Source organism: Gossypium hirsutum, chromosome A01, assembly GCF_007990345.1.
Source record: "Gossypium hirsutum isolate 1008001.06 chromosome A01, Gossypium_hirsutum_v2.1, whole genome shotgun sequence".
Taxonomy (NCBI): domain Eukaryota; kingdom Viridiplantae; phylum Streptophyta; class Magnoliopsida; order Malvales; family Malvaceae; genus Gossypium; species Gossypium hirsutum.
The window spans coordinates 859690-876012 of record NC_053424.1 but is presented as its reverse complement, the minus strand read 5'-3'; the positions used below and the strand labels follow the sequence as shown (position 1 = coordinate 876012).

The window sequence follows — 16323 nt, the reverse complement described above, 5'->3', positions numbered from 1 at the left end:
TTAGACACTTGGCATTTCCATATCAAGTTTCGAGGACTATTTTAGTTAGAGTAGTTCCAAACTATTAAAAAAAATTCATTTAAGTTATTTAAAAAAGTTTTATTCGAGTAATTAAATTGTTATTTTTTTTAAAAGCTGATTAGTGAGCATCAAGCGACACTTTAATTGGTACGTGAATTGATATCTATTGAAGGGTAAAACATACTTTAGATTCAAGTTAATCTAAGAGTTAGTATTGGAGATTAGATAAAAAAACTATTTAGATTTTCGTTCATAAATTCGTGATGTTAAAAATTGTTTTAAGAAAAATATCAAATTGTAGAAGAGAAGGGAATAAGAACTTTTGATTGTTGCATGCGGTGTGAAGGGAGAAAGCCATACAGTAGCAATTTGAACAATAACAATAAAAATTTTTGAATTGTTTAATGATTATAACTTTTTAAAATTAATTGATTAAAATGTAAATTTTTTAATAGTTTAATAACTATGTGTGCAATTCACCCTAACAGATAGATAATATATTAGAATCGAGTTAGTTAGATCAAAAATCGGCCAATATACCAATTCAGACAACCAATATTTAAGTAAACCACTCTAAATTAGTAAAATTAAAAAATTCAAAATAAAAAACCAAAAATTGAATCAATTCAACTGATTTATAAAATATTTTATTTAATTAACTTTTGATAGCAAACCAATAATTTAAGCGGTTGCAACCGTTTTTAAAAAAGAAGTCAAAAGCTACGATGGTAAAAGGGTACTACTAAATAGTCTTTTAACACTAGCTTGCAAGTTAGACTCTGAAGGCTATAAAGACTAAACGGCACCATTTTCTTACCGCTAAATTTCAGTATCGAATGATCCTCCAAAAGAAAAACCCCAAAAATGAGGAGTCAACCTCCGTCGTCACCGCCTAAACCCGAAGATGACCCGGATCCATCGGCCCGACCCGCTTCGTTCCCTAACCAAACTCTCCCTCCCACCACCGCCACCACAGCCGCCGGTCATCGGAAAAAAGGGACCGGTGTTCGAGCATGGCTTATACTGGACTCGACATGCCAAACCCAGATGGTGGAAGCCGGAAAACATGCTATCATGAGACGTACGGGTTTGCCTGCTCGAGATCTTCGGATCTTGGACCCGCTGTTGTCGTACCCATCGACGATTCTTGGTCGAGAAAGGGCGATCGTGATTAATTTGGAGCATATCAAGGCAATCATCACGGCGCAAGAGGTTTTGCTTTTGAATTCTAAGGATCCTGCAGTTACTCCCTTTGTTGATGAGATACAGAGCCGAATTTTGTGCCATTATCAAGCTACTAAAGACCAGGTACCTTTTTCTTTTCTTTTTAATTTCTTTATATATTTGTTTAGGTGATTTTCTATTATGGGGCTTCGGTTTAGGGTTTTGCATGGATGAACTTTCTTGTTTTGATTAGGTGAAATTATGTGTTCTATTAGAATTTCACTGTGAATTTATGATTTTGGAGAGGTAAAGGAGAAATTTATATTTTTCATTCATAACTGCACTTATATTCGACGCTCACTCAAGTAACATAGCTGAATTCATCGAATTGCTTTTTAGAATTTAGTATCAGCAAACTTAAAGCAATACAATTTATTGACTTCTAGATACTAGATAGCTCAGCTGGTGGTTACACTCCATTTTCATAGCTAATAGTGAGCTTGGCAGCGCTCGGCTTGTCAGCATTAAGCTCACTCCTGTAATTTTTTAACGATTCAATAAAAAAATTATCATTTTTGGGGCCAAAATGCAATTTTACCATGTACGAACTTAGGAACTTTATAAATTTTAAAGAGCCAAAACATGATTTTACCATTTGAGGGGGGACAGGCCCCTGCCAACCCCCTGACACCGCCCGTGGCCATGTTACTCGTACTCGGTTGTGTTCGGGTACTGGTATGTGCCTGATGTTGGAATGCTCAAAAATTTCCCCTTGTATTTGGAGGGTTCTTCGAGGTTAGTATCTTTGTTACCTATTTTGGATATGCATCCTGCATCAGTGTCGGGCTCGGGTACAAAAACTGAAGAGTTGGAGTAACCTAGATAATATCAGCTTGTGCTGTTTCATTGTCCTGAACTCCTGATTTCCATCTTGTCACTAGGCTCTCCAGCCAATTCCATTGCATATTCATTGGCCAAGTGTTTTTGTTTCTTCTTTAGGAAGGTGGAGTTGATGATTCCAGCTACATAATTCGATCAAGTTCTCAAAATTTGTCGTCAAGGTTTTCACAGACTCAAACTCAGGATGATGAAGGTAAATCAGAAGAGAAACAGAGTCTTGAAAACCCAAATGGCTCGAAGATTCTCCCATTTGAATTTGTTGCATTGGAAGCATGCCTTGAAGCTGCTTGCAGCTGCTTAGAAAATGAAGTGAGTAATTCGTCTTTGTTAATTTGTCTATGAACTTTTTTTCGCCATCTTATTGTTTTATTTGTTATATTTGGTCATTGTTTTCTATTGCCAATGCAGGCAAAGACATTGGAGCAAGAGGCACATCCGGCCTTAGATAAATTGACTTCCAAGATTAGTACTCTCAATTTGGAGCGTGTTCGCCAAATTAAAAGCCGATTAGTTGCAATAACAGGACGTGTCCAAAAGGTTGTGTATTTAAACATAACTATGCAGATTTATATTTTTCTTCCATTTTGAATTCTAAATTAAGTATATAGATATACTTATTTCTCAGGTAAGGGATGAGTTGGAACACTTGCTCGATGATGATGAAGATATGGCCGAGATGTATTTAACTGAGAAACAACTACTTGAAAATTCTTCAACCTCGTCTATGAATGAGAGGGATGATATGGATGATCATGTTCTTCGACCAGACATCAATGAGAGGTGCTGAACAATTTCGTTGCTCAGTTTCGTTAAAGGCTCCCTTTTTAGGTTCATTCTATTTGCAATCTTCGGCAGCTCAGATTTGTCCCTGCCTTATGTCAGGACACCTGCTGAAATCTCCTTGGCAGCCAATTATGAAGGTGATATCCAAGACTCCGATAACCCCCAGGATAATATGTTTGGTGCTACCAATGCCATTGGCCGAGACAGCCATGGAACTCATACAAGTACCACTCGCAGTGCTATCAGCAAGCACCTTGATGTAGAAGAGTTAGAAATGCTCTTGGAAGCATACTTTGTTCAAATTGACGGTACACTGAACAAGCTATCCACGGTATTTCATTTGCATTTACGACTTCACTACTGTCCCCTTCGTTATCATCTAATAACTTGGACATGTTTCGATTTCATGCTCACGGAAGTTGATTGATTCTACGGTTTCATGCAGTGTATCTATATAGTGTTTGTGGTTTTTGTTGTGTAATAATCATGTTTAAGTTACTTTATATGGTAGAAGTACCATAGCGGCTTCTGTGCTAGTGGTCGGATTCCATTTTACTCCCTTTACTAAAAAATTGGACAAATTAGTTCCTATACATTAGATCAAAGAGCAAATTGGTCCTTCTAAAGTTTCATACATTTTTACTATTAAAAACTGGTCCTTGTACATCATGAACACGTGGCGCATCATGTATCATTGTCTGCTTATTTCGTCAGTTATACCAGTTTTTAACAATACAAGTGGATGAAATTTTTAACAAAAAGGATCAATTTGCTCTTTGAACTAATGTACAAGGACTAATTTGACTATTTTTTTAGTAGAGGGGGCAAAATGCAATCTAACTCTAGTACAATGACTTCTATGGTACTTTTGCCCACTTTATATTTATATAAAATTTGATACATTAATAATTCATATTATATAAGATTTTGATTCATACATTCGTGTTATTTGTTGTGTGTCGTGTTTGATATTTCCAGATCTGCTGTACAATCTCTTTTTGTGCATTTCATTCGTATCTATAGATCCTATAGTAAGCATATCATGGTCCATGCGCTCGAGTCTCAGCCCCTGACATAAACATTGTACAAGCCATCATTTGCAGTACGAAAATTAGCTTCTTTACCTGTGATTATTCTTTCAACCTTGGGTTACTGACATTGTTCTTAATTTTTTTTCGTATTTTCCTAAAGCTGAGGGAATATGTTGATGACACAGAGGACTACATTAATATAATGCTCGATGACAAACAGAACCATCTCCTTCAAATGGGAGTCATGCTAACAACGGCAACCCTTGTCATCAGTGCTTTTATCGTAGTTGCAGGTATCTTTGGCATGAACATCCATATCGAGCTATTCGATGAAGATAAAGCAGGGATGCCAGAGTTTCTGTGGACAATTGGAGGTGGTGCTGCCGGCTCGATATTCCTTTATGTAATAGCTATCGCATGGTGTAAGTACAAGCGGTTATTAGAGTAAGTCTTCTGAGACCGTACTGTATATCGCATTGAAAAAAATAAGATGACATTGAAACATCTATTGTATAAACTTTTCCAGAATGTTGGACACGATAAGCTTATATTTTTACTGCCTCTATAGTCGACTGACATTAAATCGACATTTCTTAATTTTAATAAGACTCGAAGTGTAACCGAGTCGAGTTTAGTTTATAAGCAGTTATAGGCTCGAGTTCCATCGAGTTTAAAGATCTAGCAAATAACGGAAAAAGAAGTACCCATTTATTTCCAAAAATCTCTTCTTACAATGGAAGATGATAGGTTCGAAACTTTTTTTTTTCCTAAAATCGATTGATCGCCAATCTGATACTGCGATGACATGCAATGACATGTATAACCGGAATTCCGATCGGTGGAAAAATAAAAAAAAAAAGATGTATCGAATGGTGTCCTTAATTCGGCAGCGATTTTTGAATTCATAGAATTTCTTTGCCGTTCAGTTTCGAGTTGGCTGCTCCTTGAAGAGCTGGACATGGTGATGTTTGCAATAAAGCTTACCTTCATGTGCAGCGTAGTTTGATGGACTAATGGTGCATCCTTCATGGCTGCACGTGAAGCAACTCCTGTGGCATGCTGTCCCATTAGCTGAAACCTTTAACGGAAAAAGTACTGGATCAGAAAGATCCGTATGGTTGTTGGAGTTGGAACGTTTGGATTGGGAATTGACTAGTATACTTGCTCAAACGAAGAGGTTGACAAAAATGCAGTTTAATATGTTAAATATTTTTTAAAATTTTTATTTTTATGAATTTTTTTTATAATTTATTGAATTGAAATCGAAGAAACAGTCTAATCGAGAATTAATGGTGACTAATTCAATCATCAAGATGGTTTTTAAGCGGAGATAATAGAATTTTTGACTTAAACATGACAAATAGATTTATTTTGGTGATTCATGACAAGTGTTATTAAAATAGGATCGAATTAGACGGATCAAAAATTGGTCAATATGATGGCCCAAATAGAGGGGTTAAATTGATTGACTTGGAAAATGCTTAAAATTGGTCGATAGTTGAATAAGTTGAATCGATTCAATAAATTTTTTATATTTTTAAAATTTCATGAGTTTTAATTAATTAATTAATTATTATTGGTATGATGGTCAAACCGATCAAATTGGTTGAATTAGGAACTGATGGTCTGACTTGTTCAATCATTAGTCTAATTATTAAAATAGTGAATATGACTATATCATGATTTGTAAATTTATATAATATTTTTAATTTTCAAGTGTTAATGTAACACAATCTAATATTATCACATCATCACACTTTTATATATTTCAAATTTAAGGACCGACTCTAGTTGTCATGTTTAAGTGTTAAAATGGACCAAAATTAAAATACATGTACTTAAGTAAATCTAATTACTAAATTCAAAACCAAAAATTATATTTATTCTCTTTTTAAAACTAGGGAAATCGGTCTAAGACTTTTGATTCTCAAATTAATCGAAACCTATTCAAACTTTTTTATTGTCCATTCAAGAAACTGACTGTTTCCGAGTTATTTAAACTATTAATTTTTTATTCAATTTATTTAATCAGTCGGTCCAATCCGATTTCAATTATAATATGTCTATGTAACTACACTTTAAGTCTAGAATTCGTTTTTCAATATCAACAATGACTTTCATTTATTTTAATCAAATTTCTAAGTTTGACTGTCATCGTTATAGAAAATGAAATATTAAAATCTGCTTGTTACTCCTTATATATTGGCAAATTCTGATATTTAATTTTGATATTTTAAAATTTTAAAATTTAATCCTCCGACTTTTTTAAATTAAAAAATTTTAATTTAATTATTATCATCATAAATATTTTCTATCAAAATTTATTAAACTTTAAATATAGCTTAATTAAAATTGTAAATCAATAAATTTTAACTAAAAAAAGTTCTTACAATTTTAATACGAATGGGGTAGGGAATAATAATTCTAAGTTGTGGCATGTTTGGATCACCACACAATGCTAACCCAATTTCACTCACAAACACCCAACCTAACCAAATTTCAAGCTTATCTGTCATTGTTAAGAAAAAATAAAAAAATAAAAAAAATTCTATTTAGTCCTTTTATAAATGATAAAAATAATAAATTAATATATAATTAAATCTATTTGACATTTAAAGAAATTATAATTCAATTTTGATCCCTTAAAAAAATTCTAAATTGACCCTTGCTCTAAAATGTTGATAACTAAATATAACTAAAAAAAACCAAATTAAAAAAAAAATTAACATTAAGAATTAAATTTAACATTATACCAAAAATAAAGTATACATTAAACATTTTTATTATTACTATTATTGAAAGGGACTTGTATCATTCCATTAGACCACAAGAAAATCAGATACTTTTTTCCCTTTAACAACTTAACTTTGACTTCGTTTTGGGATCTTGTTAGATACTTTTTAAATGTGTAGAACTAATCTATGAATTGTCAAAGTCATAATTTTAAACGGTGATTAAAACTGTATTGGATAAAAATATATACAAAAGTAATGGATGGGAGCCAAACTCGAAAATGAACACACTTTTCGTCCCAATTTTTCTTTTTATTCCGATATTTGATAAGAAATTTAAAGCAAATAACAATATTGTAACCTGAAAATAAAAAAAAGTGATTGAATGAGTTTTTTTGAATCTTTTATATTTTTGCTAACGTGACAGCTGACATTGATTACTATGTCAGTAATGGGCCAATCAACTCATCAATTGGTCACATCAATATCGTATTGGTCAAAGATAAGAAATACCTATTAAAAGGGTTAAATTGATGCAATTTAAGAATTCAGGGGCTTAACCGAATGCATTTTTCGCTCAAAAACTTAATTGGTGCTTTCTTCTTCTTTATATATATATTTTTGCCCCTAACCCATTATTTAATTAGTACTTTTTAAGAAAACCCCAACGTATGGAATAATTCCAATATATCAACTTGTGCTATTTTCGATCCCTGTCAAAATGTTAATTTCACTCCACATCGCCCAAGCTAACCAAATTTCAAGCTTGACTGTCATTATTATGAAAAAGAAGATAATTTTTTTGTTAGTCCCTGTATTTTGGTAAAACTTGACATTTGGTCTCTATTCTTTAAAAGGTAAAAATTTAATCCTTTTAATTTTTTTTAATTTAAAAATTTTAGTCCAAATATTATCATTGTAAGTGTTTTCAATCAATTGTATGTCATGTCATATAAGTACCAGGCTAATCAGAGTTTGAAATCGGCAAAAAAAAATACTTACGATTTTAATACCAATGGGATGGGGGAATAATAATTCTAAGTTGTGGTATGTTTGGATCACCACACCAATTTCAACCAACACCACCCAACTTAACCAAATTTCAAGCTTGACTGTCATTGTTACGAAAAAAGAAGAAGCCAAAATTGGCATAGTATTTATACCCTCATCCATATGGAAAAATTTATATGATGGTATAATAGAATAGTTTCCTTGAGAAAAAAAATATTATTATGGGAATTATGAAACCTTCATTTTCTCTCATCCTTTGCTACTTCCTGTGGACCTTATTCTTACTTTTCAATTTCATCCCTCATGGAGGACTCGTCTCTGCTAGAAACATACGGATTCTAGGTAATGTGCTCAATTTTACTTTTACTTTTTCTTTCCTTTTAAGAATTATATATGCAATTTCTTTTTAACTCCACAAACAAAGATCGTATTATGTTTGTTGATACTATGTATCAACGGAAGCCAATTTGGAGAGGAGAACAGTGTCCTGTTCCAAAAAGCAGAGTCGGTCCCTCCCCATTTTGGCGTGTCTGTAGCCTTTTATTATATTGGGTCGGATCTTGAGCCGGGTTGTTTTTATTATAACCATATAACAATGTTTCATTTATATATTATTATTAAATATCAATTAAAGACGCTTAAATGTGTCTTAACCCACTTGCGGAGTTAAAAAAAACTGAATTGCACCAAACAATTGTTGATTTAATTTTGTCGTTATAATTTATAAAAATTAAGTAGTAGGTGCATGTTTATAATTATGTGTGTGAAAGTAAACTAATAATAGTTTAGTTTATATTTTATTAATTATATAATTTCATTTTTTAATTTACATAATCTGTTTAAAATTGTATTTTTTAATTTTTCATTTAAAATTTTTAAAGGCATTATTTAAAATTAATAAAAATTTTTAAAACTTGTAAAACTTTTGATATATTTTATAATTTGTATTGAATAATTGTTATTTTTTTATTAGTGCTAGATATTTATATTTATTTTTTAAAAGCAATTGCTTGGATCCGATTCACCCAATACTTGTTGGTTTAAATTTTTTTTTTCTAATTTTGTAACAATGAAATTGATTGAATAAAAAATCGACGACTTCATTGATTTGACCACAACTATTTGATCTTACCGTATTGATACTTGTTTCAAGTACAGAAGGGCAAGAGTATGTTCCTAGAAGTAACTCATACCAAGCACATGGGTTTAGTTATGGTTATTCACCTAGCAGCGGCGGTGGTTATGGTTATTCACCCCACGGCAGCAACAGTTATGGTTATTCACCCAGCGGCAGCAATAGTTATGGTTATTCACCTAGCGGTGGTAGTGGTTATGGTAATTCACCCAGCGGTGGCAGTGGTTATGGTAATTCACCCTAGCAGCGGCGGTGGTTATGGTAATTCACCCAACGGCAGTTGTAGTAACACCCTTCACCTATCTCTGTCTTTTATTTAAGGTTTCATTAGTTCTATCACATCCCATTATACCAACCTCACTATTGTATTTAAAGACTAGATTTCTCACCTCTAAGTTCTCCTCAGAATGTAATGGTTATGCTTTAAATCTAAAATATTACTATCATAACAGTTTTTAAGTGCGTTAGACAAATTTTTTTAAAAAATATGGAGTTGATCACCAATTTTTTTTTGTTAGGTGTGATTGGTTATTTAAAAGCATATCCCTTTAATAAAATTTTAAAATTAAATGAAAATTTATTTAAAATATAATTTTTGGTATGTGAAATAGAAATTGAGTTCGGAAGTACGATTACCTGTGAGGAAGATATTAGCACCATCATACGCCCGTTTAAAACAATACTATTAATCATGTGTTAACCTTAGTTTTGAAATAATGAATTTAAATTGGATATCTAAAAAATAATTCTTGTCATAGAAAAGAAAAAAAATCAAATTATTGTCAAATAAATTTATTTTCAAAAATAATTTCAACGGTACCCCTAGAGGTATTCATGGGCCAAGTTCGGGTTGGCCTATGCATGATATTAACTACTATAAATTTAATTTTTATGTGTTATAAATTACATAATATATAAAAATAACATAACATGAAAAACATCACTAACTTAAAAACGGCTCAAGTAAGGCTCGGGCCTTGAATGTTCAAGTTGAGCTTGACTCATATTTTAAATGTGCCTAAATTTTCTTACCTAAGCCTACTTTTCAGGCTTAATATATTTGCTCAAACCCTCCCAAGTTTCGGGTGGGCCTTCGGGTTTGAGCTGATAGCCTTGTCCATGAATATGTCTAGGCACCCAGATAGAAATAATTTGTGATTAAAAACTTTCAGGGATAAATCCAAAAACTATACATGAACTGTGGTTCAATATGCAATTGTATCAATGAACTTTGATTTTGTGCAATTTTATACATGAGATTTTGATTTGATCAAATTCTTTTAAATTATTAACACAATTATTGATATAATATCATTTTATGTTTATATATTTCATACATTAATAATTATATTTATCCAATATAAAAATAAATTAATGTATTTATTTCTTTAAATGTGTATGATTAAATAAAATTTAAAATTTTAAGTATACATTTGAACTACAATTACAGTTTTAAGTGTATAATTGAATGAAATTAAAGTTCATATATACAGTTAAACATTAAATCAAAATTCATGTATAATTTTGAGATTTATCCCAAACTTTTAAAACAAACAAATATTATTATCGGAAAAGGGCATTCTACCTGACAAATAATTAATAAGTATCCTAACGACACCCCAACGATAACTCAATTATTATCGCTTTTAAAATATTGCCTCATTTCTATTTTTGTTTTTTTACACAATGCCTAGAACTATTCATAGCCTCTTTCCAACCCATAAATAGGATGATAATGTACTTCAACGGACTCGAACCTACATCCTGCTGCATTAACAATAATATCTATGTTAATCGAGTTGAAACTCTCAATCATAGCATTTAAAGAAGAGTTTCAACTGATTAATAAATCTCATCTAATATATATATATACTAAAACAATATTTCATTTAGGTGACAGAGCTAGATGAACATCATGTGTGCATACATATATATGAAAGATTGCACATTAATGAATTCTATGTCATGGTATGATGGTTAAGGGTGCTCAGTACCTCATATGTAGTTTGGGTTTGAGTCGCGCTAATTATATTTGTTGTTCGGGTTTTACCTTATTATTGTAATTTTAAAAAAAGATTGCACAACTATCACCCATAATATTAGGATATTTTTATTATATTTCTATAATTAAATGTTTAATTACCATTAATTTAGTTATTAAAAATAATTGAAGGCCCATTTCTTCCCATCTGAAGAACATTGAAAATTGATTAAAATAAACCCTATTTTGGGAAACAATAAAAGGGGGAAGAAAGAGAAAAGAGTCAAAATCAAGAAAAATTACATACTTCGGCTGTTAATGGTGTATGGCTATTAAGCACCAGACCAGTGAACGACCCCTAAATTCGGCAAAAAGATCTCATTTTAAACTCTTTAAAATTGATCTTATTTCCATCTATAAAAATATATCTTACTTTTTTGCTTAACCTTTTTAAAAAATAAAAAAAACATGGCGAAGGTTTCTTTGGTTGTATTCTCATTGGCATTGTTGCTCTCAATCCAATTTGTAGTAGGACAAAAGGAGGATGAGGCGGCATCCCCAGAACTCGTTATGTCCGGCTTTATTGTTGCATTGCATGAAGGCGGAGTACAAGGGGAACAATTGAAAAATATAGTAACAGACCCTAAGTTTCAGTCGGGGGTGGCTAAACTGGTTGAAAGGTTTAAAAGCTCTGTGGGAGATGATTCAGGGAGTGTGGATGGAACAACTTCTGCCTTAGCTGATGAGGTTGCAGCTTCCCCAGAATCGAAAGTAGAAATTGCTACTGAAATTGCCAGTGGCTTGTCGAGGAAAATGGGAAAGGATGGATTAGTAGACCTGAAAGAGATGGCTAAAGCAGTTCAATATGATAAAAGCAATGGTAACACAGAAAAGAAGAATTAGTGAGGGAATGATGCAACAAATTACCTTATACATGTAAACTAATCGCAACCAGCAACCTTACGCCATGTAATTGAACAAAAAAAAAAAACATTATGCAATGTATGGATGTCTATATTTATAAAGGCTACCAATTTTTCTCAACGTACGCCAAAACAAAACAATTTGTTAAACAAGAAATTCAATAAACAACAACAAATTGGATTATGTGTAATTTTAATTGGCCAAATAGGTTGGATTATGTGTATTTTTCGTAGTATAGGACAAAACGAGAAGGCTATGGATGAGGCAGCATCCCCAGAAGCCGCAGGGGTATTTGGGTGGCATTATTTCGAAATTGCAGGATGACGGAATACAAGGGGAGCGTTTGAAAAAAACAATAACAGACCCTAACTTTGTGTCGAGGGTGGAAACACTCAATGAAAAGTTTAAAAGCTCTTGGAGATGATTCCGAGAGTGTGGATGGGATGATCTCGGCCTTAGCTGATGAGGTTGCAGCTTCCCCAAAATCGGAAGAAGAAATTGCTACTGAAGTTCCCAGTGGCTTGTTGAAAATGGAAAATGACAAATTCGCATAGTAACCCAAAAAATGGGTTGGTAGAAAATTGACAAATTCGCATAGTAACCCAAACAATGGGTTGGTAGAAAATTGACAAATTCGCATAGTAGCATGACTCTCATTCATATAACAAAAACCGTAGTAAAAATGCCAAAAATGATAAATTTTGTTGTTGGTTTGAGAATCGGGAGAAAAAGCAAAATATTGGAATGATGACACCTTCATTCCCTCCCATCATAATTAGCATAAAATATACCCACATTTTCATGTGGCTGTTTAGTCAGTATTTTTATTAAAAAAAATAATATTTTAATTTTTTGAAAAGAGTTAAAATTAAAATTAATTAAAAATAATGAGGGTCAAATTGAAAAGAAATATAAATTTTATGAATTAAATTTATCATTATACCAAAAATGTAAACCCTTTTAGAATACAACTTGGACCCATATTACGAATATAAAAGTCAATCTGCATACCTACTTCTGCTATTTTTTTTCCAATTGAAATTAATTTCATTCAATAAACCAAAGAATGGGTTGATGAGAGAAAGGAGTAATTGGCATACTATTTATACATACCATGTTTGTCATTCTTCATATCAAAACCAAATTATGGGAATTATCAAGCCTTCATTCCCTCTCCTCATTTCTTGCTTCCTCTCAGCTTTGTTACTTTTCTTCTCTCATGGAGGAGTCTTCGAAAGCAGCATAGGTAATGTAATCAATTTTAGTTTTTCTCTTTATTTGAAATAAAAATAAATTTAGTCATTAAAGTTTACATCTTTTGTCAATTTAGCCCTCATTTTCTTTAGCAAAAATTGGCTCTCAAGATTTTAAAAAGAGTCGTATTTAATCATCAACATTTCAAAAAGAGTCGACTTATTATTTTTTAAATGAAAATACCATTAGAAACATTAAATTTTAAACATGGTGTCCTGCATGCAATTGACGTGTATTTCATGTTAATTCATTTTTAACTTTTATAAACTTTTTTTTAAAAATGTAACATTTGTAATTATTTGTTAATATGTCATATAAGACAAATATTATCATGTTAACATGAAATACATGTAGCCTTAACTTGACACGTAGGCTGTCACGCCAACATCATTAAAAAATAAATACTTTGATCAGTATTTACATTAAAAATATATTTGACTCTTTTTTTGAAACCAAATTTAGTAAAAATAGTCGACATTAAAAATTAAATTTATCATTATACTATTTAAATCTGATGCCATCTTTTCAACTTAAAAATTAAAAAAAAAAACGTTTACAAATTTAATCAATATCATTTTTACATCATTTACCTGTTTCAGTTAATCTAGATGCGCCGCCAAGTTCAACAACTTCAGCATTTGTGCCGCCCAGTGATTCAAAGCGAGGCCCTGGTTTTCAACGAAGTCCTTAGAAAGTCGTTCATATTTGGAATTTATTGTTGTCCTTTTTAATAATATAATTTTAAAGTTTTAAATTCACGTTTTCTCATTAAAAATATAATACGTGTTATTATTGCATCTAATATTTATCAGTGTAATATATAGATCTTTATGTCAAAAAGACATCATGAAAGCATGTAATGACTATTTTAGGATTGGTAGAATAATTCCGAAAAAATAAGTGGAGTTTTCATCATCACTGATCTCTTTTCTCTATTAGGTGCAATCGATGATGTATAAAATTAATTTTAATTAAACAAATGCTTGAGCAATTGATTATCCATGTACTCTTCATCAATATTCAAAATAAAATAAAATAATTTTTTCACAAATTAAAAAAAGGGTTAATGAAAATAATTAGAGAAATTATCCATATTAAGGATTAAGTATGTAGATTGCTATGTAAGCACTCCTAAGCCTCCAGAACCTAAAAATCAACCAACATATCTCCAGATTAATCACTTAAATTGTTTTTAATGAACCAATTTCGGAAAGAACTCGACTAAAAACCTAACAAAACCCTTACCTTGCTTAAGTAACCACGACTTCGCACAATCACAACGTCGATTCAAAACCACTAGCCCCTTGATTAACTCCTAAACACTAAAAAGGAATCCCCTTTTAAAGATTAACCAAGAACAATTAACAATAGACAAAACCGTTACTTACCGTACACGCGCAACCAACGATGAACAACCGAATCAATTGGAAAAAAAAGAAAGAAACGGAAGGGAAAATTAATGGAAATTTTGGTAGCAACTAGGGGAAAGAATCAACAGAGGAGAGAAAAAAAAGAAAAAAAGAAAACGTCAGAAAAAGTTTGGGTAATTGGAGAGAAAACTGAAACTCTAATGTTATTATTATTTTTTTGCAACAAAAAAAGAATCAGATTATTTTCTGATAACCCCTCTAACACTCTAACATTCCACTTAACCACTAGACTAGTAAGTCCATTCTGATATAAACTTACCAACAATTAAACTTAAGCCCTTTGCACAAGGTTAAGGCTTTATTTATAAAAATACCAAAATTTGCCCAAGTAAAGCTTGAACTTGGGACTTCGCACACATCCCCAGAACAATTTGGGGATCAATTCAACAAAATAATAGCAAACCCTACCTTTAAGTCGAGGATGGCTAAACTCAATGAAAAGTTTAAAAGCTCTGTTGGAGATGATTCCGGGAGTGTGGACGGGACAACTTCTGCCTTAGCTGATAAGGTTGCAGCATCCCCAGAATCCATGAAGGAATTTTCGGCTTCAGCTATGTCCGGCTTTATTGTTGAATTGCAAGAAGGCGGAGTACAAGGGGAACAATTGGAAAAAATAGTAACATTAATCACGATTACAAAGCTAAAATTTTCTTTCTAAAAATTGTAAGATTTAATTTTCATAAATTTTTACCCTATAAAGTTTTTTGGCCAATATTTTTAGAAAAATCATTGCTGAATTTGATACACTAATTAGGAAAAGCATTAAATCATACCTTTCACCTTGAATTTAGGATAATTAAAAATAAATGTTATAATACCACAAGATATAAACAAAAAGAAATCATATTTGCAATCACGTCAAGCCCTTATAATTTAAATTTTACATCCTTTGTTTAATATAAAATTAGATAATTCAATTGTAGCTTTAATTTTAATGCATTATTAATTTTTTTTCAACGTCAATACATAAATTTCGTATTGTATCGATATTTTTTCATTCATCGCTTTTCAATACATTAATTATCAATGTTTAAATATGTAAAACTCATCTATGAATGTAACACCTCTAACCCATATCCGTTGCCGAAACAGGGTTACAAAGCATTATCGAAATTTATAGATCAAATACATATATTTCATACCATTTAACATTTATATCAGAAATCTATCATATTCAATCATATTGTCCCTTATATGAGCCCTCGAGACCCAAAATATGCAATAGAAACAAGTCGGGACTAAACCGGGTACTCAAAGAAATTTTCGCAAAATTTACAAATTTTTCCAAAGTGTAGGGGACACACGCCCGTGTGGTCGGCACTTGATCTTTTTCTTGACATGTAAGGATCTCTCCCCCATGCAAGCAATTAAGTCAAGCAGGTACTTTCCTGCGGTCCCAGGGCTATATGTCTCATACACGGTCAAGAGACAGTCCTGTATCTCAGGCCGTGTGGACATTCAAAATAGGGACACACGACCCGTGTCCCAGCTCGTATTCAAATTTTGGGAGCTTACTGACTTGGGTCACGCAGCCAAGCCACACGCCGGTGTGCTGTGCGAGCATACTGACTTGTATAAATAAGGTGTAGGGGTCACACGGCCAAGCCACATGCCTGTGTGCCAGGCCATGTGAGAAATTTTGAGCATTCTATTTTGAAATTATAAAGTTGCAAAGGACACATAGCCAAGCCACACGCCCATGTGCTAGGCCGTATGTCACACACGGCTGAGACACACACCAGTGTCTGCCCGTGTGGACAAAAATAGGTCATTTCCAAGGTCACATTTCTCACCCAAACTTGGCATCAACCTAACCAAACATTTTTGGACATCAATAGACTATAATAAGACATTCAACCAAACCAAATTCAAGCTTTTGTGCATGTAATATCATTTCATAATTCAAAACTTACATATTTGACCAAAATTACATGTATGCTTACTTATATTATACATA

General features: G+C 32.1%; 2 protein-coding genes and 1 long non-coding RNA gene across 3 annotated transcripts; all 3 read left to right on the top strand.

The window, feature by feature from the left end:
• The first annotated feature begins 735 nt into the window (after positions 1 to 735).
• LOC107934152 (magnesium transporter MRS2-3) lies at positions 736 to 4462 on the top strand. The gene is made up of 6 exons (XM_016866509.2): positions 736 to 1329; positions 2185 to 2394; positions 2494 to 2622; positions 2711 to 2865; positions 2968 to 3199; positions 4060 to 4462. The coding sequence occupies exons 1-6, from the start codon at positions 886 to 888 to the stop codon at positions 4345 to 4347; spliced, it is 1458 nt and encodes a 485-aa protein (XP_016721998.1). The 5' UTR covers positions 736 to 885; the 3' UTR covers positions 4348 to 4462.
• A 3320-nt stretch (positions 4463 to 7782) lies between these two features.
• LOC107934127 (probable peroxisomal membrane protein PEX13) lies at positions 7783 to 9220 on the top strand. Its single transcript, XM_016866481.2, has 2 exons — positions 7783 to 7984; positions 8801 to 9220. The coding sequence occupies exons 1-2, from the start codon at positions 7864 to 7866 to the stop codon at positions 9019 to 9021; spliced, it is 342 nt and encodes a 113-aa protein (XP_016721970.1). The 5' UTR covers positions 7783 to 7863; the 3' UTR covers positions 9022 to 9220.
• Positions 9221 to 12812: 3592 nt separating this feature from the next.
• Positions 12813 to 13871, top strand: LOC121231971 (uncharacterized). Its single transcript, XR_005930199.1, has 2 exons — positions 12813 to 12928; positions 13536 to 13871. It is a non-coding gene; the product is annotated as an uncharacterized lncRNA (long non-coding RNA).
• The last annotated feature ends 2452 nt before the right edge of the window (positions 13872 to 16323 follow it).